The 25,870-nt window shown below is 42.2% G+C and overlaps 1 protein-coding gene across 1 annotated transcript; it reads right to left on the bottom strand.

Moving 5' to 3' along the window:
• Nucleotides 1–25,733, bottom strand: LOC124256101 (polyadenylate-binding protein 1-like). The gene is given in 11 exon segments (XM_046690042.1): nt 1–212; nt 9,142–9,458; nt 12,948–13,095; nt 13,423–13,626; nt 13,956–14,192; nt 14,450–14,524; nt 14,812–14,971; nt 23,924–24,039; nt 24,817–25,010; nt 25,527–25,658; nt 25,661–25,733. Coding segments are annotated over 11 exon segments (1,716 nt in total). The 5' UTR covers nt 25,719–25,733; the 3' UTR covers nt 1–137.
• Nucleotides 25,734–25,870: the final 137 nt, after the last annotated feature.

Raw genomic sequence — 25,870 nt, 5'->3', positions numbered from 1 at the left:
CATGCAAGACAAATTTTGCTTGCACAAACAGCTACAATTTACAATCCAGCTTCTTTTCAGCTAAATTGTCTTTTGTCCAGATGTTCCCTGTCTAGCTTGACGGTGCAGAAATGACAAACGGAGGAACTGATGAGAGATCACTTGTCGCCCTTGGACATGGCAGCGGCTTCTTTGGCCTGGTGGGCTTGCAATACAGCAACAGCATCATCAACCTGGGGACAAAATAACATACTGATTAGCATTTCTAACATTAGAGAAAACACTCATTGACAGCATCAACCTATTCAATATCAAACAATCTATAGCCAAAATATTGTAACACAGCTATACAGTGAAAAGCTGTTATGAGGGTCAAGCTACCATGAGGATGTCACGTATACAGGAAACAGCTTGATTATTCAGACAGTTACGATCTATGACCCTCAGTTAAAAGACGGAGCTTACATAGTAAATTATGGGTCACTGTCACAGTACATCGCCCAAAACAGTAGGTGAGAGACAATGACCAGACACTTTAGACAGGGGTTATACGTCAAGTGCCAAATAACCAGGTGCGATAGGGGGAAGTGTCCTCATTCCAGTGCCGGAGATTAACAGTGATAGAGCAGTCGGAGACCGGCGGACCGAGGGTAAAAGGAGGTCACGATCCACTGCTGCTAAAAAGGCGAGGTTTTTGTTAGAGGCAGAGAGCAAGAAAGCGGTGAGACAGCAGGTGCGACTGACACACAACCTACAACTCCTCCAGCAGCACACAGCAGAAAAGGGAACCGAGCCAGAGCCAGAACCAGAGCCAATCCAGTTAGCTGTACTCTAGACTTTAATAAAAGTACCTTCCTGAATCAGCGTGCTGTGTTATTTACACGTAGGGACTCTTCTTTTGGTGCCGAGACCAGGATTCAGGAAAAGACATCAAGTACTAGGTAAGTGACTCTTGGTTTTCTCTCTGTTACCATCTCTCTCCTCGGGGACCATTTCTGACTGTGTGCATTATTGCTGGTAGTTGTTAGGTTTCTGTTACAATGGGAAAAACATTACTGTTGATAGTAGCATATTGATAACAAAGGTTGAGAAATAGGTTGTTGTGACAGTAAAAAAGGCAGTCTGAGGAATTTTATTTTGTCTAGGGCGTTTAAAAAGGTCGTCATGAAAAGTGCATAGAGAAGGTGTAGAAGCACTTTTAACCATATAGCAGTACAATTAGAGGAAAGCTACCGGAAACCATAATGGCCGGTATAGGGCCACTGTCAACCTTGGTAGAATCACAAATGGGACAACTGGCACTGAAGCGATAACTTCGCAGGGTTTATCACAATATGTGCAGCCATTTGAAGGAGATCCTAAGAAATTTAAAGAGTGGATAAAGTCCTTAGATAAGTATGTTAGCTTAGCAGTCATTCCAGTGGATAGGATAAGATTAGTGGCTTTTCAGAGTAGTCGGGGACCAGTAAGCGATTTTCTACAGAGATATATACAGGATAACCCAGGCGAGTACATGGGCGGTGGTTAAGAAGGAACTAACGTCACGTTTAGCCCGAGGTGATGACCTCAGTATGCATTATTACAAAAACTAAGGCAACACCAAGATGAAACAGTTCAGGTGTTAGGTGACGGCTTTCAGCCTTAGCGGAAGAGCTTATGTGGAACAAGCAGGCCGGGGAGTAATAGTGCAGTTGAGCGTCAACTGATAGGATTCTTTGTCGAAGGCGAGACACAACTATTAAAGATGAAAATTATGAGGGATAACCCGAATGAACATTGAGGAGCGTATTTACTGCAATGAAAGAGCAGAATTTAAGGAAGCGATTAGACTTAAGGCTAGGAACAAGTAGCAGGTTTGACAAGATAAACAGGAGGTTGACCATGACCGAGCTCCAAAGAAATGTTTCAAATGCGGGATAGTGGGACATAGGTCGAGAGAATGTAAGCAGGGAACAATCAATGCCGTTAGCTCCGACAACAGAAAGCAGGATACCCGGCTGTGCTGGTATTGCAACTGCCGGGCCATTTCAAATCACAATGCCCAAATAGGAGACAGGATATAAATGCAGGGCGGAGAGATCCTTGACCTTTAAACTAGAGTCGTCTCCTCCTGGAGAGTACAGAAGCGGAGACTACAGAGGAAAAACTTTCACTATCATTTTGGCGGGAAGTCAAATTCATGTATGTAATATCAATAGGAAAAGCGTAGATATAGGGCTTTAGGGTTCTGGGGCAGTGAGTATCATTAATTCATCCCAGGAATTTTTAAGAGGTATTGCGGGGACACCAACAACAACCTCAGCAAACATTTCCTTACAGTCAGTAGGCGGTAGCCCGATTGGCTGTGAAAGGATGTATCAAAGTACCGTTCAAGATAGGAAAGCAAACCATGGAACATACGTTCTATGTTGTCCAGAGAGCATCAATGCATGATGTAATTCTGGGTCGTGAGTGGCTAACAGAAAATGGGGTAAGGCTCTATTTCGACCTGGGGCGACTAAAAGTAGGTGAAGCCTATGTTCCCTTAGAGGAGGATATACAAGTAGCGTCGGTAATCAGACTCACAACCAAGTCGGTCGTCAAACCCCAAACAGTTAATGTAGTCAAGGCTCGTGCTGGGAAAAAGACATATTTCGATACCACCACTTTGTAAGAAATTAAAGGAAATGGGGAAGACTACATCAATTCTGAATAAGAAAGGAGAAATCCCCGTAATGATAGTAAATAACACAAATAAGACCTTCCGGCTAAACAAGGGATGTATCATGGGGAAAATAGAAGCCGTGCCTGGGGCAATAGAAATTGAACTGTAGGTTTGAAAGATATGAGATGGAATGAAACCCAAAGCGACAGGACTACTTAATGAGACAGCTGAGGCAGAGATTAATGTACCTGGCGAACACAGGGAAGATATCACAAAACTGCTCAGCAGGAACAAGGACTTGTTTGCACTGGCCGGACATGGACTTGAGTCATACTGACACAGTTAAGATGAAATAAGACACAGGTGACCATGCTGACAATTAAACTGAAACCTTACAGGACTCCCTTGAACAAAAGAAAGATAGTAGATAAAGCAATAGATGACATGTTAGCAGGGGTTATCAACAGATCTAGGTCACCATGGAGTTTTCCCATTGTAGTAGTAGACAAACAAGACGGAAGTAAAAGCGGCTTTTGCGTGGACTTTAGATCATTGAACCGTGTGTGTGAAACCCGATGCTCGCATCCTCTGCCGATTATTGACGATATTTTGGCATTGTTAGGTGATGCCACATATTTCAGTTCGCTGGATTTAAAATCAGTCTATTGGCAGGTGTTAATGGACGAGAAGGACTGCGAAGCTTTTGCTATCGCGTATCTGGATGATATACTGATATTCTCATCAAACAAGGATGAGCACATCAAGCACATTGGAATAGTGCTTGACAAACTGCGAGAACACAGTCTCAAATTAAAGTTGAGTAAGTGCAGCTTTATGAAGGAAGAGACGAATTATCTGGGTTTCATTATCAACAAGGATGGAGTGAAACCAGACATGAGAAAGGTGGAGGCCATAAGGTCAATGCCCCCCTCCTTCCACACGGTTAGGGAGGTCAGAAGCTTTATGGGAATGTGCAGCTACTGCAGGAGGTTTATATCAAATTTTTCAAAAGTAGCTGAACCCATAATGGCGCTGACAAAGAATGCCAAGTTCAAATGGTCAACAGAGTGTCAAGAAGCGTTGATTTCTTGAAAGACTACCTGACTGTTGTCCCATTGTTGGCATACCCTGACCTGAACAAGCCACATGTGTTATACACAGATGCTAGTGACACATGTGTTGGGCGTGTCTGACTCCAGACCTGTGGCGAGGATACGGATCTCCTCCCAGGTATTACGCCAATGGGAAACCAATCTACTTTTTGTCCCATAAACTAAGTGATTCCCAGACTAAAGTGGTCCACAATAGAAAAGAAGCTTATGCTATTCATTATGCATTACAGAAGCTAGATTACTACTTACACAATGCAGAATTCATCATTAGAATTGACCACAAACCACTTAGGTATCTACTAGAATCTCCAATGCAGAACAGGAAGATTCAAATGTGGACAATTGGAATTAGTGGCTATAATTGCAAGATCGAATATATTGCAGGCACTGATAATACTAGCGCTGACCTATTGTCCAGGCTGCCGAGGTCAAACCAAAAGTAGAAGATAGGGTGTATGACATTGACCAAAGACCCCAGGGCGAGATCGAAATTAGTGACAACACATTCCAAATCAATGCACTAAATTGAATAGGTTTTGCCCCAAAGACATATGCTAGTTCTAGCAGTTGAAACACAGAAACCCCTGTTAGATCCAAAGTAGGAATAATAGGGATATGACATGGCAACCGAGCAAGCAAAGATGTCAGGATTATGGAGGCAAAGAGCTCTTCAAACAGGACAGGCAGGCAAGATAGAGCAGAATAGGGTAATCATCATGAATGATGTGGTATACTATATATCTGACCCTAATGATGACCCAATCACTGCGCCTGTGAGTACCAACACAGCTTCAGGGTTTAGTTGTGAAGCAATACCATGATGACAATTGACATATGGGTATTGACAAAGCGTATGACTCCATCAAGCAAAATATTACTGGCCTAAGATGTATAAACACCTTTATGAACACATCAATCAGTCGTCCCTTGTCAGGAAAAGAGTAATGAGAACACAAAACACCCATTCAGGAAACAGACATCCCTCCTTACCCATTAAGTAAAAATAGGATTAGACTTGTAGGGACCCTATCGAGGTCTCTCTCTGGGAATAGATACATCATCAGTTTTGTAGATCATTATAGTGGATGGCCAGAGGCTTTTGCTGTACCTGACAAAAGTGCAGAAAATGTAACGCATCTGTTAATTGAAGTGATTTTCCCCAGATTTGGCTGCCCCTTACAAATAGTCACAGATAATGGCACTGAAAACGTGAATAGAGTAATGAGAGAAACCTTGGAGACACTAAACATTGATCACATCACTACGTCCTACTACCGACCCCAGGGAAATGCTAGGGTAGAAAGATTCCACAGAACCCTTCATGACGTGCTCTAGGGACCTATATTTGAACCAAGCATTGGCTGCAGTTCGCTTTAATATTAGTGAATCTTCCAAATTCTCTCCTTACTTCCTGCTATACAATAGGGATGTTGTGTTACCCTTAGATAACCTCTAGATAAGATAGCTAGGAGATACAGGAAAGAAAGAGATGACTCTTCCGACAAGGCGATATTCCCCGCATGGAATTATCTAGACGTATGAAGAGTCGGTTACAACAAGCACATTCTGAAAGTAGCTGAAATAACAAACAAAAGGGTAAGAATTGCTGGACCCACAAAACATGACCCTATTCTTAGCAATGATGAGTATAGTGATGAACTAGATGACGCAGACACTGAATTGATGGAGATCAATGTTATTGTCGGTAATAGGCAACACACAGAAACAGGCGGTCACAAAGAACCTAGCATAAAGACAAAGCGATTACTGGAGGCAATTGTAGGCCTTTTGTAATGTTGAATCATCCTGGGAATGGGATGTAGGAAACAAAAAGGAATGATAGGTTATTTTGTTGTTATCTCTGTTCACAGGAACATGACAGCATCGGTAATCTCCTTTCTCCTAGGGTTAACCATGGTTAATTCATTGCTAATCCGTGAAAATGTAGTATTCCAGAAAGTAAAGGACATTTCTATTATGAGGTCACATTGGCTGGTGACGTTTGTCATAGACCTAGAACCCTATGAACGGCTTATTGACAAGCTAGAAACAGATATAGAGGGTGTTGAAAGAGTTACAACTATAATCCTACGAAGAAGGATATTTTTGTATTATTCAGTGGTTTAAGCAGTGATATTTCATCACTAAATTTGAGCTACACAAGTAAAGCTGAAGGAAATGTTCCAGGACATTCAGACTTTAAGTAGAGGTAGATCTAAGCGATCCGTATTGCCATTTGTGGGGAAAGCATTGAGTTTTCTGTTCGGCACAGTCTCGGAAGAAGACCTTGATGCAATACACAAAAATGTGGAAATTTTATTTAAGAATCAGAAAGCTTTAACTCATGTTGTCGAAGAAAGTCTATCCATATTGAACACTTCTAGGGTTGAGATTTCAGAAAATAGGCATATGATCAATGAACTGGCAGTTGACTTACACAAAGTAGATATGAAGTTCCTTAATATCACGAGAACTTTGGAAGACAAAATGCTGAAGTTTGAGCGATACGTGATAGCGTTATCTGGGATGTTCTCTGGTGGGTGGGAGAAATTCGGAAATTATTCAGAAAGCGATGTTTTATCTACAACATCTTCAGTTACAGTTAAACATCCTGGCACTAGGAAGATTGACACCTAGTACTATCACACCTACTAATCTGAAGAAATTACTTCTTAACATTAGTACCCATTTACCTCATACGGTACAATTGCCAGGAGATCCTAGTAAAGAGTTATGGCGTTTTATAGGACCCTACAAAGTTCTCACGGTTATATATGAGCATAAAATCTTAGTGATCTTGAAAATTCCCTTATTAGATGTTAATGGGAAATATGAAATTTATAAGGAACATAATCTACCAGTACCAAGGTTTATAGAGAAACTACAGACTAGCGAATTAGGTGACATGGTTGCACAATACCAGCTTCGAAGCGAGTAAACTGCGGTAAATGTTGAGCAAACCAAATTCGTATTACTAACCTCGGAGGAATTAGAAATATGCACTAAGCCGGTAACTGGTTAGTGTTCTATTAAAAGTCCTGTTTATCCTATAAACCTAAGTAAGCTGTGTATAACTACTTTATTCATGAACAGAAAAGTTGACTTTGAAAACAAATGCAAAGCCATTATCAGGTTAAATTCTGTCTTGCCTTTAGCAGAATATCTGTCAGATGGCGTATGGGTAGTAACAACAATGATAAAACTAATCTTCTCAGTAATCAGCCATGATAATGCAGCGGTAGCCTCGACGGTCATCGTTGAACCGCCATTGGGCATAGTCAGGCTTAATATGGGTTGTTACGCCTCGAATGATCACATAACCGTACCTCCACATTACCAGAAGCAGAGTCAGTTCAACATTGAACAATCCTTCTTTGAGGCTGTTAAGGTATTTAACCTTACAAGTCTAAAATGGTGGGAACCTGTTCACTCTGCCCTTAGTAAGGCGAATACTGCTTGAAATTGCCAAAATCAGCTGAGAGACCTCGAAGCGATATCTATGGACCAGTTAGTAAATGAACTCAGGGGTATGCAGAATCAGGTCATAGAAGATAGGAAACCAAAATGGCCGGTATGCCATATTGGCAATAGCAATTACGGTTAGCACCATAGGGATAGTCCTAGGATACAGTAGGTTTAAGAAATGGTTAATCCGAAGATTGAGAGGTTGGAGAGATACCAGGGCACTACTAGTTCTGCGAGATGGCGCCGGTTAATTGGAAGAGGTTTCTACCTTAAGACCACGGTGGTTGTTGTCTTGCGGAGGCGAGGAAAGAAACACAGGAGTGGTCATGGGACACCAGGTGGCGGCGGCCGAGCCAGAGGGGCAGGGACATTGCCCACAGAGGGGAACACCCTCTGCGCCATTCACAGGAGAGGAAGGCATCTAGGAACAGTGCAGTCGTCACCTCTATCCAGCTTTCCAATGAGAGAGACAGGGGGTGTCCGGGGAAAGGCCAGGAAGCGTGAAAGTGTTTTCATCTAACAATGCGGCGGTGTGTGCCTTTGGGGAGTGATCTCGGGACGAAGCGTCCCCTAGCGTGTATATAAACTGGGGACCACCACAGTGCAATCAGTGAGTGGCATAGATTCCCCAGTTGCACAGAGGAATATCGGCTAATATTCCCCCTTAAAGAAGTGGAGTGGGTCCACTGAAGTTAAAGAACTCTTGTTGACTTTTTAATACTTGGAGAGAAAATGGTGTACAAAATGGTCAAACACGGGTACATAAATCAGTGTGGTGAGCAGGACTGCTGATAAACCCCGTGGACCAACATAATCTCGATACAATAGATGCGAGGACACTGACTGGGTGTGTACATATATTGTACCAATCACTAGATCTATGGTTGTATTAATGATATAGATATGAATTGATGTTAATAGATCTGTGATTGTATTAGCTATAAATATGAATTTGTACTGATAATAGATCCATGATGGTATTTGATAATGTAGATATGTTGATGCCTATATTATGCATATGAACAAACTGTGATTGGCTGGAAGTGGTTATCAGCTCTGAAATTGGCTCAGATGGAACTTTAGGTTCTGAAGAAATCTCCTCGGATATTTCTTATTAGGAGAAGCGAAGTGTAACACAGCTATACAGTGAAAAGCTGTTCACGAGGGGTGAAGCTGCCATGAGGATGGTCGCGTATACAGGAAACAGCATGATTATTAGGACGAGTTCACGATCTATGACCCTCAGTTAAAAGGCGTAGCTTACATAGTAAATTATGGGTCACTGTCACAGTACATAAGCCCAAAACAGTAGGCGAGACAATGACCAGACACTTCAGACAGGGTTATATGTCAGGTGCCAAATAACCAGGTGCGATAGCCGAGGCTATGGGGAAGTGTCCTCATTCCAGTGCCGGAGATTAATCGTGATAAGGCCGGTCAAGACCGGCGTGACCGAGGTAAAAGGAGTCACGATCCACTGCCTTTAAAAGCGAGGTTTTGTTAGAGAGGCAGAGAGCAAGAAAGCGGGATGAGACAACAGAATGCGACTGACACACAACCTACAACTCCTCCAGCAGCACACAGCAGAAAAGGGAACCGAGCCAGAGCCAGAGCCAGAGCCAATCCAGTTAGCTGTACTCTAGACTTTAATAAAAGTACCTTCCTGAATCAGCGGAGCGTGTTGTTACAAATTTTGAAAGCTGTTTTCATTCTCAGTGCTTTGCCAAGTATGATCTTATCAAGACCGGGAATTACAAACATATCAATTCGATACTGTATCCAGTTTTACAGAAAATTCACTCAAAAAGGATTACAAGACAATAAATCTGAAAAATACTTTACTCAAAAGGTAAACCCTCAATTCTGTTATTTCACTGAGGTAATTATGTCTGGTGGATATTGCACAGTAGTACACAGAGATAATTTCTTTGCTCCACCTACCTTTGCCTTGAGAGTCTCGTTTGACTCCAACATATGAAGAAGTTCTGAGTTGTCGATCTCGAGCAACATGCAAGTGATTTTTCCAGCAAGCTCGGGGTACATCCTCTGGATCAGAGGGAACAGCCTCTCTCCTAGCATCTGCTTCTGTTCCTGTGGTGGTGCAGCAGCCCACATGGAGGCTGTCAGAGGCTCCTGCCCTGGGATGACAACCGACTGCTGGGGCATTGGCTGGGCATTGACAACTGCAAGGACAGCTGGCTGATCAGCTCGTGGGGCAGTGGTGCGCATCTGGCCACTGGCAGGCATGCCTTGGAAACCTGCAAAATACAACAGGTCAGTTTTTGCAGGGTAGTTAATTTACAGCACTTCTTTAAATCTTTCAAAACAGCTGGAGACTACTTCCATGTAAACCGAACTATAGCAAAGTTCAGAAGTGACTCATTAGAATTCCTGTGAACAGTCTTATAACTTGTTACACAAGCAAGTGTACAATGTTCAATTACAGGTTTAGCTACATCTTTAAAACTGGATCAACTAATGTTTAGTCTAACAAATACTTCTGTACATTCAGCACATACCCAATTTCTTGGAGACGAAAAATGTAATTTTTCAAGTAAAATTTATATTTTTATACTTATCCTGACTCATGATCTTTTGCTTATCTCCCTTTCCCTTGCGAATGGTAGTGGAACACTTGAAGCCCTTGAAGTTCCCGCAGCGGACGTTAAAAAACACTCACCCACGAGTTACCTCCCTTTTGCCCTTTCCCACACAAACAGTCATGTGACCAGCCTTACTTGTCACTCTCTCCTGATTTTTCTGCCCATGCACTTGGATCTGCTGTGAAATCCAAAGTGTTTCCAGCAGGCAGGATGGGAGGGCTTCTCGTCATGAGTCAGGATTAGTATAAAAATATCCATTTTGCTTATAGATTCCGACGGATTGGTGGTGGGTCAAGCCACTTCGTGGATTCATCAGCTGTCCTTAGATACGTCCTGTATCCCCCCATGGGAACTGCGAAATGGCATTTCCGTGATCCTATTCTTCCAACTTCCTTTATAACTCGGGGGGACCACTTTCTTGTCTTACTTCCGTCTCAGACAAGTTGAGTTATCTTGATTCATGTGGCTTAAGATATACTTGTATCTTCTTTTTACTAGATACCAATAACAACCCATAGATTAAGATAAGATCTTTGTCATAAATGAGTTGCGACTCCTTCACTACAGGTAAGATCTTTACCCATACAGCATCTTTAATCACTCATGCTAGTCTGTCCTAGACTGTGCGCATGGACTTTCAAACTAATACCTTTCCTTAGTAAAAGTTATCAACAAGTCAACATGATAAAGGGTGAGATTTTCCAACTCAGCACCTTTGAGGAACGGCTAGTTGCTGTGCTACAACGAGAGGCCCAAATTGGTAAATGCCTGAGACGTCTTCGGTGGCTATGTCTCGGAGGTAGTGGTTGGCAAACACCATGTCCTACTTCCAAAAGCAGCCCTCCATAATTGCTGATATAGAGCAATTTCCGTGCAGAGCTAGTGTTGATGCCAGTGCTCTGACTTCGTGTGAGTTGGAAGCTGTTGGAGGTTCTAGTCCTGCTGCTTTGTAGGCTCTCAATATGACGGCTCTCATCCAGAATGATATCGTCCATTCTTGAGACTTCAGCTGATGTCTCTGTGGATAATGGGATGAACAGGCGCTTGCATTTTCGTCTCCTTGTCTTAAGTATTTTGAAGATATATCTTCAGAGCTCTAACCGGACACAAGGATAGGTCCTCTATATTCTCTGGTTCGAGGATTGTAGATAACGCTGATACGTGGAACTGTCTATCTGGCTGACCAGGTGGTTGGTTCTTGGTAATGAAGTCCCATCTAAGTCCTAGATGAACTGCAGCATGTTGCCCCGTGTCGAATCTGGTTCGACCAAAGTCCAGCGCGTGTATCTCTGATATTCAAGCTGCCGTGGCTAGCGCAAGCAGGAACAGAGTCTTCTGTGTCAGCAACTCAAAGGTAGTCTGGTCTAGAGGTTAGTAGGCATCACTCGTAAGATGACGTAGAATTACATTCAGATCCCAGGCCGGAGGTCTGAACTTCTGTTGCTGGTCCTCCAGTTTAAAAGATCTCAGCAGAGCAAGTAATTCTGGTACTTTCGTCAACTTGATGCCTGTTTTCATGGTAACCACTGTACTGATGGCAGCGAGGTATGTAGATAATGTCGAACCTTTCAGATGTCTATTCTGTCTAAGATGACACAGGTATTCCGCCACTTAAGGATGAGTAACTTTCATAGCAATGAAGCCTTTCCGCCTTGCTTAAGTCTCACACTTCAGCCACTTGTGTGCGGATGTATGAGTAGGTTCGGCCAATCTGGTAACTTGATTGTTAGACTTCCGAGATCTTCTATTAGGTCTAGGAACTCTACTCTCGCTGGCCAAAGTCAGTTGTAGCGCCTGCGTCTGTTTGATCTTCAACAGTACTTTCGGTAGTAATATCAGTGGTGGAAACGCATAAGCGTTTAGTCCTTCCCATGATATGCTCAGTGCATCTGTTGTCCAGGCTTGAGGATCTGGAACTGGTGAGACAAACGTCTGTAGTTGCTTGTTGAACCTCGTGGCAAACAGGTCTATGCATGGGCATCCTGTTTCCCTTATGATGAGTCGAAATGCTTCTGGATGGAGCATCCATTCCGTAGACGGGTGCAGTGGTCGTGAGAGAGCGTCTGAAAGCACGTTCTTGGCTCCGGGTATGTGACACTCCTTTATCCAGATGTTTGCCTCCTCCGTGATGTCAAACAACTGGAATGTGAGCTGTAGTAGGCTTGGTGATCTTGTAGATCCTTTCTGACTTATGGAGAATGCCACTGTAGAGATGTCCGTGTCGACCATCAGCATTCTGTTGATCAGCAAGCTCGACACTAGTTGTAAGGTGTTGATCGCAGATTGATGTGAAGATGCTGCTGCTGTTTTGGACCACTTCCATGATGCAACTAGTTTGTTGAGATGTGCACCCCAACCTTGAATCATTGGGTCTATGTAGAGATGTGTGTCAAAGGCCGGCTCTTGTAAATAGGTCCCTCCGCAGACGTTCGACCTGTGGGTCCACCAAAGTAGGTACCTCTTAAGATTGTCTGGCAGCAAGATAGGGTCAACGCTGTCCAGATGTTTTGTTGCAGCGGCCTTAGTTGTAACCTTCCTGTGCGAGTCAAGTCCTGCGCCGAGGTTAGTAGACTGGGTAGAACTTGCCATGATCGTAGTGTTAATCATGGCTTGTATCTTGACCCAATGATCTTCTGGGACCACAATTCGATTCTGTGTTGTGATAATTCTTATTCCCAGCAATTGAAGATCTTGTTTGATTCTAACTCCAATTTCATCGTGTTCACTAGCCATCCTACTTGCAGGAGCAACTTAATTGTGAAGTTCAGCTGCTGTCTGAGTTGATTGGCACTTTGAAGAACCTGTATGCTGTCGTCCAGATAACCGGCACTGCGTAGACCTCGATGCTGCAGATAGGTGCCGATACGCTTGGTTATTCGTATGAAAAGGGAGAGAGTGACAAGTAAGGCTGGCCACATGACTGTTTGCGCGGGAAAGGGCAAAAGGGGGGTACCTCATGGGTGAGTGTAGTTTTACGTCCGCTTCGGGAACTTCAAGGGCTTCAAGTGTTCCACTGCCATTCGCAAGGTAAAGGGAGATAAGCAAAAGATCATGAGTCAGGATAAGAAAAAAATAAAGACTTCTGAAATGCTCCTACAAGCTTTTTACAATAGAAGGGTCAACTGGCTAAACATTTAAACTCACCAGCAGTTGGCTGCGTGGGTCGGACTTGGGTCTGCCACCTGGGACTGGCTCTGACCTGGGGCATCTGTGTTGGTGCAAAGAATCCACGCTGGGCTTGGGGCATGGTGGGCACAGCTGGCTGGAACATCTGGCTAAACTGTGAGGTTTGCTGAAGAAGACAATTACAAATATGTAACAAATCATTCACATCATAACTAATTGTGAACCTGAGCTTTTTTTTATTACTTTCAATGTGTCAAGTATAGAAGGAGAGTTAAGTATAGCAGATTGTGGACAACAATTGAAAGATCTGTAATTTAATTAACAGTACACTGTACCATTGCCCAAAAAACTAGGCACAGCAGTTTCCTGTCATCAGGATGAAAGATGTTCTATGGCCATGTTTTCCGAGCAATCCATTGTCTCGGACACTGATCCAAAATGACTGAAGACTTTATATAACCTGTAAATGTTTATGTAGCAAAACCATGTTTACCTGTTGTCTCATTGTGGTCATTCTCTGCATGTACTGTGAGGCGAGGTGAGCTTGTCTGTCCTCCTTGCGCTGGGCCAGAGCCACATACAGAGGTTTTGACACAATGATACGACCATTCATCTCCGTCACAGCCTTGGTTGCCTCCTCTGGAGAGCTAAAGCACACAAAGCCGAAGCCTTTGGACCGCCCACCTTCACTCATGACCTAGAAAGATTTATAAACAAAATACCAACATTAGCCATACAGCATCTTTGTTCCAAGGTAAAAAACTCAAAGTATAAAAGCATGGAATGATTAACCAATTTGTTAGAAACCAGCTGGAAATTCAATGAATCTTTTACGAATATACAGGCAAGTGATCACAGAAACCTCTCATGGAAACTGTGCCATATGGATACACTTGTCTGATGTTCAATATTGCCCAGTATTAAGGAGGTGAACAGCTATTTTGGTAAAGCTACACACCAGGGTGTCTGGGCATGATACAATATCAACCATTTATGAAATCTTCCACAAAACAAAAGTTTACTTACTCTAGCACTGGTGATGGTTCCAAACTGTGAGAACTCCTTCCTAAGTCTCTCGTCATCAACCACATCATCCAGATTTTTTACATTCAGTTTCACACCCTGGTATCGGTTGATCCTCTCCATTTTGATCTTCTCAAACTTGTCCTTCAGTTCAGCTTGACATTCTGCTTTCTTTTGTGAACGCCCAGCATACAACACCTTCCCCCCTCCAAGCTCCATGCCGTTCAAGTTGTCTACGGCCTACCAAACAAACATTACTTTATTATATAAAGACAGATTTAACTCTTCAGCCAACTTAAGTAAAAGGGGTAGTATGGGTTTTTTTCACTAACATGTGTAACAATGATTAGAATGTGATCCAAAAGCTTGACAATATAAAAAACACACCCAAAAAACACATTTGGCTTAATGTTGCAAGAACACAGGTAGTGTTAATGTGACACGTCCACAAGAGCCAATTAGATCAAGTGTTACTTATCAACTAACACAATACACACCTTCTCAGCTGCCTCAGGTTCTTCGTAGCTAACAAAACCAAACCCTCTAGACTTGCCAATTTCATCAGTCATAACCTGCAAACAAACATTCAATTCAGTCACATACAGTTCCCAAAGGTTAAACCCACACCTGTTTATGTCATGTAACTTCAATGTAACTTCAGAATATCCTGATGTAGAATAGGTTATAGGTTATAATTAGTGATCATTTACCATGCCAGGCAAAATGTTGCTTGAGCTATTTCAAACAATTACAGACAAAAGTTTGCCTATTCATTATGAACTTTGGTGAATTTATCGTCAGGTGACTTGTAACATATCAAATGTTGAGATTAACCGAGCGTTTTTGTAAAAGGTCATACCTTGGCACTTATGATCTTGCCAAATGGATCAAACAATTCCCTAATCTTGTCATCATCTAACTCATCTCCGAAGTTCTTGATGTAAACATTGTTGAAGCGTTTCATCTTGTCACCAAGGAGGGCGATTCGCTCTTTCCTAGGGATGAACTTGCCAACATACCTGTTACAAAGAGGGAGAAAGAAAGTAAGGAAAGCTGCTAAAATGCACTACATTATACATGTAAAATTGTAGCTCATGCACAAGAACCTTTCTTTAGAAAGCACTTGTTTGAATTCTCAGTTTAAAACCATGACTCTAGCATTTCCAGGTGACATAAAATACCCCTAACCAACATTTCTGGAAAGAAACAAGTATCTTCACGTTCCATTTAGAGTCACTTTGAAACGTGTAACTAGCATGCAGAAATGTCAGACCATGCCTAAAAGACTAGTTTCATGTATGCAAAACCAGAACTGATTTAATTCATAGAACTAAACGTTTAAAGGCTTTGAATGGTATTCATATGCAAATGAGGAACGTATGAACATGAACTTCTGTAATGAGGAATAATGTTTCAGAGTATGTCCTTAATCCTCCACCTGATGTAGTAATGTACTCTGAAATGTTCATTATATTACAAAGTTGATGTCCATCAATTCCCCTTCAATTCAATGTGATTAAAAAGCAACCAGACTGAAATCTCCCAGTGCATTATAATTGGTTAACCCCATAGGATCTTCCACAAAGTATGAACAGACATGTAATCATGGGCAAGAGAAAACCTGTGTTAGGATTTATTGTGACTAACATTGCACATCATTATTAGACAGCACCATGGCCACTATATGCAACTGAATGCACTCATGCTCCTCAGTATCAAAGATGTCATCTGACAACTAAACAGGTAAGGATTGGTGACTTTTGGGTCACCAACACAATGCAAACATCTTTGGTATCAACCGAAGTGACGAGCATGGCATGGAATCAATACCATACGGCTGAATCAGCTTCCCAGGAACATGCAGGTGGTCAACACTGTTCCAAAACAGCAAGACCATTATCTCTCAACTGCAGAGACATTACTTCACCTCTCAAAAGTGACCTTGTGAACATCTGAGACATTAAAATGTCTGCTTGATGTGTAATCATCACATTGGGGAAGCATTCGCAAACGACTTATGACCTCACAGGCAGATACCTTGTGATTGGGCTGAAGATGTCAGTTTGACAGAAATTATCTGCACCACTGAGCAGCCTTCAACAATTTCGCTGAAGCTTCAAACTTTCAGTCTTGGTCAGATACTCGTTTTCACGGATGATCAGACTGCTTCTTGGCCACACATTTGTTGGCATTGTCTAACATGCGGGGCATTTTCCTTCATTAAAGGTCACATGCAACGTAAAACACAACTTTGCAGATTCTGATACCTTTCGGTATGGACATACCGAAACAAATCGTCAAAAATGCAAATTCAACTCATAAAATTGAAAAATAACGCGATGAAACAAAACGCGCGAAATCGGAGTTCAAATGTTTCACTAATTTTCCCCAGACTTTTCTGGGGAAAACGGGTTTCAACAGCTGGGCTGCACTCATAGCACGTGCGCAAGTAAATAGGTTCGCGCAGCTTGGAAGCGGGTTGTCCGGTGAATACTCGGTGAAGGCTTCGGTGTGAGCTATTTTTCTAAGTTCAATACTTAAAAGCAATGTCATTATTTAACGTTGACAGAATTTCTACCTGTGATATAGATATGTCGTTGTCACAGACAAAACTCAATGTCTTGTTTTATTGACACCTGTGTGTCTGCCTGCCTGTCTGCTAATGACAATATTCAATACACAGCTGCTATCACTGACCACATGCAATTTGAACTTAACACCAATCAGGCTATACACCATAAACAAAATGCATTGATTTATGGCCCGAGTTCGGTCTCTGGCACATTATATAATTACACAGACAGGCAGGTGTGATACTTGAACACATGACATGTTATGATGTCTGTTGATTGCAAAATGTTATACACAAAAAATGAGCATGTATTTACAAAACCCAACATCTCTCTCTATATATATACACACAATTAGCCGTGAAGGCATCTGCAAATGAACCAGCCGTTACACTTGAGTGCACACCAACCTGCTCTGACTGGGTTCAGTATCCCAACTGCTTCGTTTCTTGGGAAGTAAACCGAAGTACACAATTTTGCACTTTCGATTTGCAATTGTACGCTTATAATTTTGTTTATATATTTTTTTCGTAACCAGCAATGTATATTATATGTCATGAATAAGTGATAATTGTGTTGTAATTATGTTTGATTTTTTGGTTGCTTGTGACCTTTAAACATGTTTTCAAGCAATATCATCTTTGACTACCTTAAAGGTCACATGCAACAAAAAAATTGTGTATTGAATATTGTCATTAGCAGACAGGCAGGCAGACACACAGGTGTCAATAAAACAAGATATTGAGTTTTGTCTGTGACAACGACATATCTATATCACAGGTAGAAATTCTGTCAACACTAAATAATGACATTGCTTTTAAGTATCGAACTGAGAAAGTGACTTGGAGAGAAGAACGTGTGGTGAAATAGACAAATGAAATTACATAAACAGTTAATTTACTGTCATAACATAGCAAAAGCTCACGCCAGTGAGATATCAACAAAACATTAGCAAAATAGCTCACACCAAAGCCTTCACCGAGTATTCACCGGACAACCCGCTTCCAAGTTGCGCGAACCTATTTCACTGCTTGCGTGTTATGGCGAGCGCCAGCTGTTGGAACTTGAATTCCCCAAACGCTGGGGAAATTTAGTGAATCGTTTGAACTAAGATTTCAGCGTGGTTTTTCATTGCGTATGCTATTTTTCAACTTTATAAGTTGAATTTGCATTTTTGATGATTTGTTTCGGTAAGTCCATACCGAAAGATATCAGAATCTGCAAAGTTGTGTTTTAAGTTGCATGTGACCTTTAACAGATGTACACAATTTGATGCAGTTATGATTCCTAACATACAGTTGCATATGTCAGGAAAATGTAATTTTCTGATTAAAATTTATATTTTATACTTATCCTGACTCATGCTTAATTGCTTGTCTTCTTCTTCTTGCAAACTATAGTGGAACACTTGAATCCCCTTTTGAAGCTCCCTTCAAAAAAGTGGACGTAAAATCACTCACCCCAGTAGTCTCCCTTTCCCCCATCTTTTGGCGCGAAAAGTTGGTCACATGATCGGCCATGCTTGTCACTCTCTCCGTATGTTCAAGCCCGACACTAGGATTTACAGGGAAATCCAGAGTGCCATGAGGGGAGGTTGGGAAGCCTAACCTCATGAGTCAGGATAAGTAAAAAATATCAATTTTAATCAGAAAATTACATATTTTTCCTTATCCTGACTTGTGCTTAATTGCTTGTAGAATCCGACGGAAAAGGTGGTGGGTCAAGCCACTCTGGATTCTCTGCTGATTTATGTCCTTATACCCCCTTGGGTACTTCTAATGGCATTTGTCCTTTCTTCCAGCTTCTTCTGATGAGTGGGGGGACCACAATTTGTCAGATTTATCCTGGAATGTCTTCTGACATTCTGTGTGGATTTATGCAACTCCATCTCTACCCTACTTCGTGTACAAGTAAGTCCTTACAAGTACAGGATCCATCACTCATGCTAGCCTGTCCTAGACGTGCGCATGGACTTTAAAACCGTAACTCTGTTGAGTGTTGGCTTTTACAAGTCACGTGACAAAGGGGTGAGATTTATCTCAGCGTTTTTGAGGTACCGTCAATTGTTGTGCTACAACAAGGGGCCCAAACTGGTGGATGCCGGAGACATCCTCTTTAGCCATGTCTCTGAGGTAGTGGCTGGCACACACTGTCTCCGATCTCCAAAAGCAGCCCTCCATTATTGTTGAGATGGAGCAGTTTCCATGCAGAGCTAGTGTGGATGCCAGTGCTCTGACTTCAAGAGGACTGGAGGCTCATGGAGGATCAAGTCCTGCTGCTTTATAGGCTTTCAATATGACTGCTCTCATCCATATTGATATAGTTGTACGTGAGACTTCTATAGGTGTCTCTGTAGATAGAGGGATGAAAAGGCGCTTGAATTTTCGTCTCCTCAATTTAGATCATTTTCAATGCTCTGACTGGACATAAGGATCGATCTTGCATATCCTGTGGTCCTAATATCGACGAAAGTGCTGGGATATGGAATTGTCTGACTGGTTGACCGGGCAGTTGATTGTTTGCTGTAATCCCATCTTAGTCCCAGATGCACTGTGTCACGATGCGTGTCAAATCTTGTTCTTCCGAAGTCTAGAGCATGAATTTCTGACATCCTTGCCGCTGTTGCTAGGGCTACGAGGAACAGGGTTCTATGAGTTAATTTCTCATATGATGTCCTTTCTAGTGGTTCATAATCTTCACTGGTAAGATGCTGTAAAACCACACTGAGATCCCAAGCGGGCGCCTTGAATTTCCTTTGTTGGTCTTCCAACTTGAATGGCGTAGTAGTGCCAGTATCTCTGGTACTTTGATCAGTTTATACCGATTCCATCGTGATAACTGTGCTCAAGGCCGCTAGGTATTTAGAGAGTGTAGATCCCTTCAATTGTTTTGTCTGTCTAAGATGACAAAGATATTCCGCCACTTGAGGATGTGTTGCTTCCATCGCAGTGAAGCCTTTATTCCGTGCATATTTCTCAAAACTTTGCCACTTGTCATCATACAAGTTACAGGTTGATCTACGTAAGGCTAAAGTTACTGCTTTGGCCGCTCTGGTGGAATATCCTCTTTTCTTCAAGCAAGTCGTGATACGCTGCATGCATGTAGCTGAAACATTGTTGAATTTCAGTGTGCTTGCTTGGTGTGTGGATGAATCAGTAGATTTAGCTACTTGGAAGTTGTAGGATTGGCTTTCCTAGATCTTGTATAAGGTTGGGAAATAGGGCGTGACCATAATCAGTTGTAACTTGTTTGTCACCTTGATTCCCTGTAATACCTTCGGTATTAACGCTCGAGGAGGGAACGCGTAAGCGTTTAGTCCTACCCAAGATATGCTTAGAGCATCTGCTGCCCATGCTTGTGGATCTGGAAACAGAGAGACGAATTTTGGTAGCTGTTTGTTGAACTTTGTTGCAAACAAGTGTACCAGAGGGGATCCTACTGTCTGAATGATGTCTCTGAACGCCTCTGGATATAACATCCACTCCGTCGGTAATGGATTCATTGGACGGTATAGGGCGTCTGCTATCACATTTCTGGCTTCCGGAATGTGTGATGCTTTTATGTCGATGTTCAGGTTGTCTTCTATGCTGAATAGATGAAAGCTGAAGTCTTAACATATTCTTTGATCTTGTTGATCCTTGTTTGTTGATGTAGAACGCCACTGTGGAGTTGTCCGTATGGATCATCAGTTGTGCGTTCCTTAGTATGCTGGACCAGTGTAGTAAGGCGTTTATTACTGCTTCCATCTTGAGCATTTTGTTGTGCAGACTCTGCTCCTGATTCAGCCATTTCCCTGCTGCCACTTCGTTGTCGAGGTGAACTTCCCAGCCTTGAAGTGATGCATCTACGTAGAGATGAGTGTTGCACTCCAGCTCTGATAAGTAGGATCCTCCACAAATATTCGACTTCCTAGTCCACCATAGAAGATATGGTTTCAATCCGTCCAGTAGTCCTAAGGAGACCAGACGGTTGAGATGGGCGTTCACAAACACTTGTAGTGTGTGCAATTGTAGACCTCCTCTACGAGTCCAGTTCTGGCATCATGACTTGAAGTTTGTTTCTTCAATCTTCCGATAATATGTCAAAAGGACTTGTCATCAGAATCACCACAAGTGCAGTGATGATGCATAATTCATCGTCTCTAGATGTACTCTGAAGTCTAATTATAGTAGACTGGCTGCCTCGAGCAGAAATCGTCAAAAGTATGTTGCTGCAATTCGTCAGATTACCAATCTTCAAACTGCTGACAGGGAAGGTCCTTATGACCCATGAAGACAGTCGAATCACGTTGTACCCTGCTAACTGGACTGTAAATGGAGCCTTCCTCCCACGTTGAAAAGTTGTTTACGACTGTAGATGACTTCCTGACACTTGAGCTGTGCCTGACTTCTGCACAGGGCGTTGTCTCTCATGGACCAATCAGATTGCAACATTTGATTCATGTCAGATTCCCACGACGTGACATCACCGGTTGTTGCAGGAAAAGATCCTTGTAAAATCTTGTGCAGTCCTTGATTTCTCTCATCAACACTCGCCTTGTCCGCAACTTCCCGGAATACACTAATGAACACGTGTATAACAGGCTGAGTGGAAAACGCGCGAAAGATTTCGCCGCGTTAATACCGATGTAGGTAGACAGTTTCCCTGGCTGTTGTGGCTTTTCTCTTCTTCACTGAAGATAATGCAGTTGTCATTTTAAACAGATGATCAGCTGAAGTTCCATACTCGCTTAACGTTGATACTTGTAGACTGTAGTCATCAGTCTCAATGAAGAGCCTTAAAATAACCGATTGTGTTGAATACACAAGAGTTATTGTAGAGTTGATACTCTCACTACGATGATCGGAAAAAACGATATTATGCTGGGGACTGCAACAATGCCAATGCTAGGACAGTGGTAACTGTTAAGCTATCCCCTTCCTCACAAGAGCCAGCTCCCTGCAATGGAAGTCGTTGATAATTTTGTAGTTCTCGTCTATCTCTGGGGCCTTCATGAAGGGTTCCATATGGTGAAGAGAACTTCTTAGCGTTGAAAAGTGGTATACTTTGACTCTGGTACTTCGTTGCCTTCTTGAAGGCTGTACTGAGTTGTCTGGTACATCCAAGACGGGATGGAAGGGTGGACTTGTCAAAATCGTCGTTAAACATTATGTACGTGAATGCTTCATTATCCTCCTTAGGTGGTGATGCAAGCTCCAATCCATTAGCCATCCAGGATTGTGTGTGAAGGCATTCGTGAATGCCTTTCTGAAGATGCATTTGGTGATCTGTGAGGAGACCTGTATCTGCATGGTGATCCATGAAGATCTTCTATGGGACGTTTGCGCAGGCCTCTGGTGATTGTCCGAATCTGAAGATGAGGATAAACTGCGATGTTCTGGTGAACGTGTAGTTCTCCTTTTCAACTACAGGCTCCTCACTGTCCAGGTTGATAGGTTCTCGTGAAGTTGTCATAACCAATTGTTGAGATCTATGAGTAAGCCTGCGTGGAGATGAGGTAGGTGATCTGTATCTGTGTGGTGACGACCATGAAGACCTTCCTGAAGACCTGCGCAAAGGTGACCTGTCTCTGTGAGCTGTATGCCTTCGTAAGGGTGTATATTCTCTTCTACATGGCATTCGCGCAGACCTCTGGAGATTGTCTGAGTCCGAGGATGAAGATGATCTGCGATGCCTTCGGGAATGCTCCTCGTCTATTGCAGGAGCCTCTTCATAATTATTGCTTCCTTTCGCGAATGCCTTCGCAGGTGCTGTCTCGGCTGTTGTTTCCATGAGTGTCTTCACAAGTGGTTCTTCCGCGATTGCCTTCGCGAGTGCCGTACGAGAGTTGCTGTCTTCATGAACGTTCCCTTCACGAACGTTTTCTTCACGCAGGTTGCTTCCTTCATCCCGATGAGTGTAGACGATGTTCGTCCTCCTTGCAGATTCGTCTGCTTCTCCGCAGTCTTCTCCTGAGCGAACCTACGTTCCATCAGGTCCATCATCTGCTGGGTAAAGTGCTGCATAAAGATACCCGGGTTGAAGGTCTGCGCTGATAACTTGTGCTGTTGTACAGATGACGCCGCATCTGACAGTGCTGAGGTGTCATCTAAGGACTGCCTGTCCTCTCTGGTATCTGCAGTCTGCGTAGATAGGAAGTCTGATTACGTTGATATAGTTGCAAACGTCAGTGTAAAAGAAGATCTCGTCTTCTTCCTCACCGGTACTTCATCAATGAGGATCGGCTGCTCATCGTAAATGCCTGCTTCGTCCGATGGGTTGATATCAGCGGCGAAGGACCTCGACTTCTTCGCTACCCCCACTGACGACTTGACTGTAGACTTGTCTGAAGACGGCTTAGTCTTCACAGCAGACGGCGCCCTAGTCTTCTTGGACTGCGATGAGGATTGTTGAGTCGATGACGATCTTTCCCTAAGGCTGGAAACCTCATTCCTCTGCTCTGAAGACGCCACCGGCAGCTCACTGGAATGATGTACCTCGACAGACAACAACCCACGGTTATTAACACATTCACCCTGTTGAGACATGACTTGTAATTGCTGCCTCAACTTGTCCTTGGCACGTCTATGAATAGAATATAAATTATTACAAAATTCAATTTGAGATAAATGCCGACAAAGTTTACAGCGGAGGCTGAATCTCCATATAGAAGTGCAGTAAGGACATAAAGAATGCGGATCAGCAGCTGACAACCAAAACCTGCAAGAAATGCAAGTCTTCATGAAATGTAAACATGATGTCAACAAGGTGAAAAACGGACAATTTTAGAATAAATTGCAAACGATATTGCTGGTAAATCCTTGCTAAAGCCCTTATACAGCCTAATTTAGTATAAAAGCCGTATAGGGGACAGAAGCTCTCACAACCGTCACTAGGGCTTAAGAAGGAGAGAGTGACAAGCATGGCTGATCATGTGACCAACTTTTCGCGCCAAAAAATGGGGAGAAAGGGAGACTACTGGGGTGAGTGATTTTAAGTCCACTTTTTAAAGGAGCTTCAAAGGGGATTCAAGTGTTCCACTATAGTTCTAAGAAGAAGAAGACAAGCAATTAAGCATGAGTCAGGATAAGGAAAAATGTAACAGACTGTCAAGGTACACCAAGGATTTGATAATGGCCAAAAATACCTAAGAACGGAACATTCCTTTAAATAGAAAACCATTGGACAGGGTGACCTTGTCTAACAAGCCATCGATAATTTGACACTGAGTGGCAAATACAACCAGATTAACCTGCAGAAGCATTTCTCAAGGATGGTCGTCCCTAGAGATGTCCAATGTTACAAGTACTATCCATAAAGAGGATTGCATTCACCTCACTGTTTCATTAAACTTTTGCAACAAAAGCCGGCCATGACACATTTGTCCTGTGTTAAGACAGTTTATGTTTAAGACAAACTTACACTTTCTTGCCGTTGAGCAACATGCCATTAACTTTCTCAATGGCCTGTCTGGCTGCTTCTTCAGTATCAAAATGGACAAAGCCATAATCCGGGGAGCCATTTTCATCGGAAGCTAACTGCAAAAGCAAAATTTGGGGCCCTTACTTAAAATCTACCGACTAAAGGAATGTCAGTATTAATGACTATAAAGAACTGTGTTGGAAATCAGATAATTGTAGATTTTAGACTTACAATTGAGCTTACTACACAAAATTAACTGGACAATAGCCTTGGGCTAGTGGTTAAGTCAGGCCTGCACCGATCGAAATCAAATGTAGATTAGTTGTGTGCATCAGGTGTGTAACAATACACAAAGGCCACTATACAAAAATATGACAAAGGACCCGCTTGGACAAAGCGATATAGACAGTCATGTCATATCTCTAAGAAAAAGAGGAAAGAGCTCCTTCCATTCACCCAACCCTAAACCTAACTCTAAACCTAACCCTAACTTTTTAGTCACTTTATGAGTTCTCCAGTAATTGTTATGTTAAGTTTTGTTAATAATTTCAGTATATTTATAAATATTATTTGAGATGGGGGAACGGGAGGAACTCTTACCGAAAAAGATAGCAGTAGAAGCAAGTACATAATGGCTATTTCTTGTAGTTTATTCAAAACACTGATTATTATAATTCATTTTGCATTAAGTCCACAAACAATTAGCACACTAAGCATATCACCTTGTATAATAGAGGAAAACTTATTTCATTAAAAACTCAATACACCCGTGTATCTTTTCACAACTGAGAATTTCATTGAATCTACCAAAATTAAATTCAATTAAATTCCCTTGTCAATTGCCACTGCTAAAAAATTCAATGTCAAGATCAACATGATCATGTCTAACATACCTTACAAGACAGGATGTTGCCAAAAGCTGAGAAAGTATCGTATAGAGCCTTGTTGTCAATGCTCTTGTCCAAATTCTTGATGAACACATTGCCCACGCCAGACTTTCTCAAGGAAGGGTCACGTTGAGACCACATTATTCTGATTTTTCTACCCTTGATAGTATCAAAGTCCATCGTGTCCAAAGCCCTTTCAGCTGTAAATACATAGAAAATACATGAACATGGTATTAAAAAAATGACTAGACTTCAAAAAGATTGTATTCATTTTTGGTATAATGCAACATTACTAGTTTTTTAATGGGTACATTCAAATAATAGCTGAGAATGATATTACAGGAGATATGCACAACATTTTATCTAAATATGAATGGCAACACTACAGCTAAAACACCAAGTGCATGGATGTAAATTTATGGGAGTAATTACGAAAACAAGTTAATGCCAAATCCTTGATTAACAAGGAAACACAACTTGAGTTTGATAGCTTAATTCCAACCATCCATACAGTCTTTAACGATGAAAGTAAACATGCAAACGTGCCAGAGGCGTGAGGAAATGTTTCAACATGTTGCCTGCCTTCACAAACACGTAGACCCTGCCTACCGCGTGTGCTGAATCCAAACCTCGTGATCGCCAGTTTCTTTTCAAACGCCATCAACTTCAATATGCAATTAAAGCGAATACACACCCACGACTGATATTTCACTTACCGCCAGCAGGTTGTTGAAAATTAACATAAGCATAACCAAGTGATTGTCGAGTTATCATGTCTCGACATACACCTATGGACAACACGGGTCCTGCTGTCGAGAATTTCTCGAACAACATGGCTTCGGTGACATCGGGTGGAGATCTCCAACGTAGAGGGATGCCATCGGATAGCTTGGTCCTCGCGGATTCATCTTGGCTTGTTTGTTTTCTCGTAGAGAGTTCTTCAAAATCAAGGTGGTTTGGATACTTGGTTGATGACTTCCTCCGATATGTTGAATATGTAATTTTTAGAGTAAAATTGATATTTTATACTTATCCTGACTCATGCTCTTTTGCTTGTCTT

Source organism: Haliotis rubra, unplaced genomic scaffold (assembly GCF_003918875.1).
Source record: "Haliotis rubra isolate DU_JTF1 unplaced genomic scaffold, ASM391887v1 Scf618, whole genome shotgun sequence".
Lineage (NCBI taxonomy): Eukaryota > Metazoa > Mollusca > Gastropoda > Lepetellida > Haliotidae > Haliotis > Haliotis rubra.
This window is presented reverse-complemented; position numbering and strand designations above follow the sequence as displayed.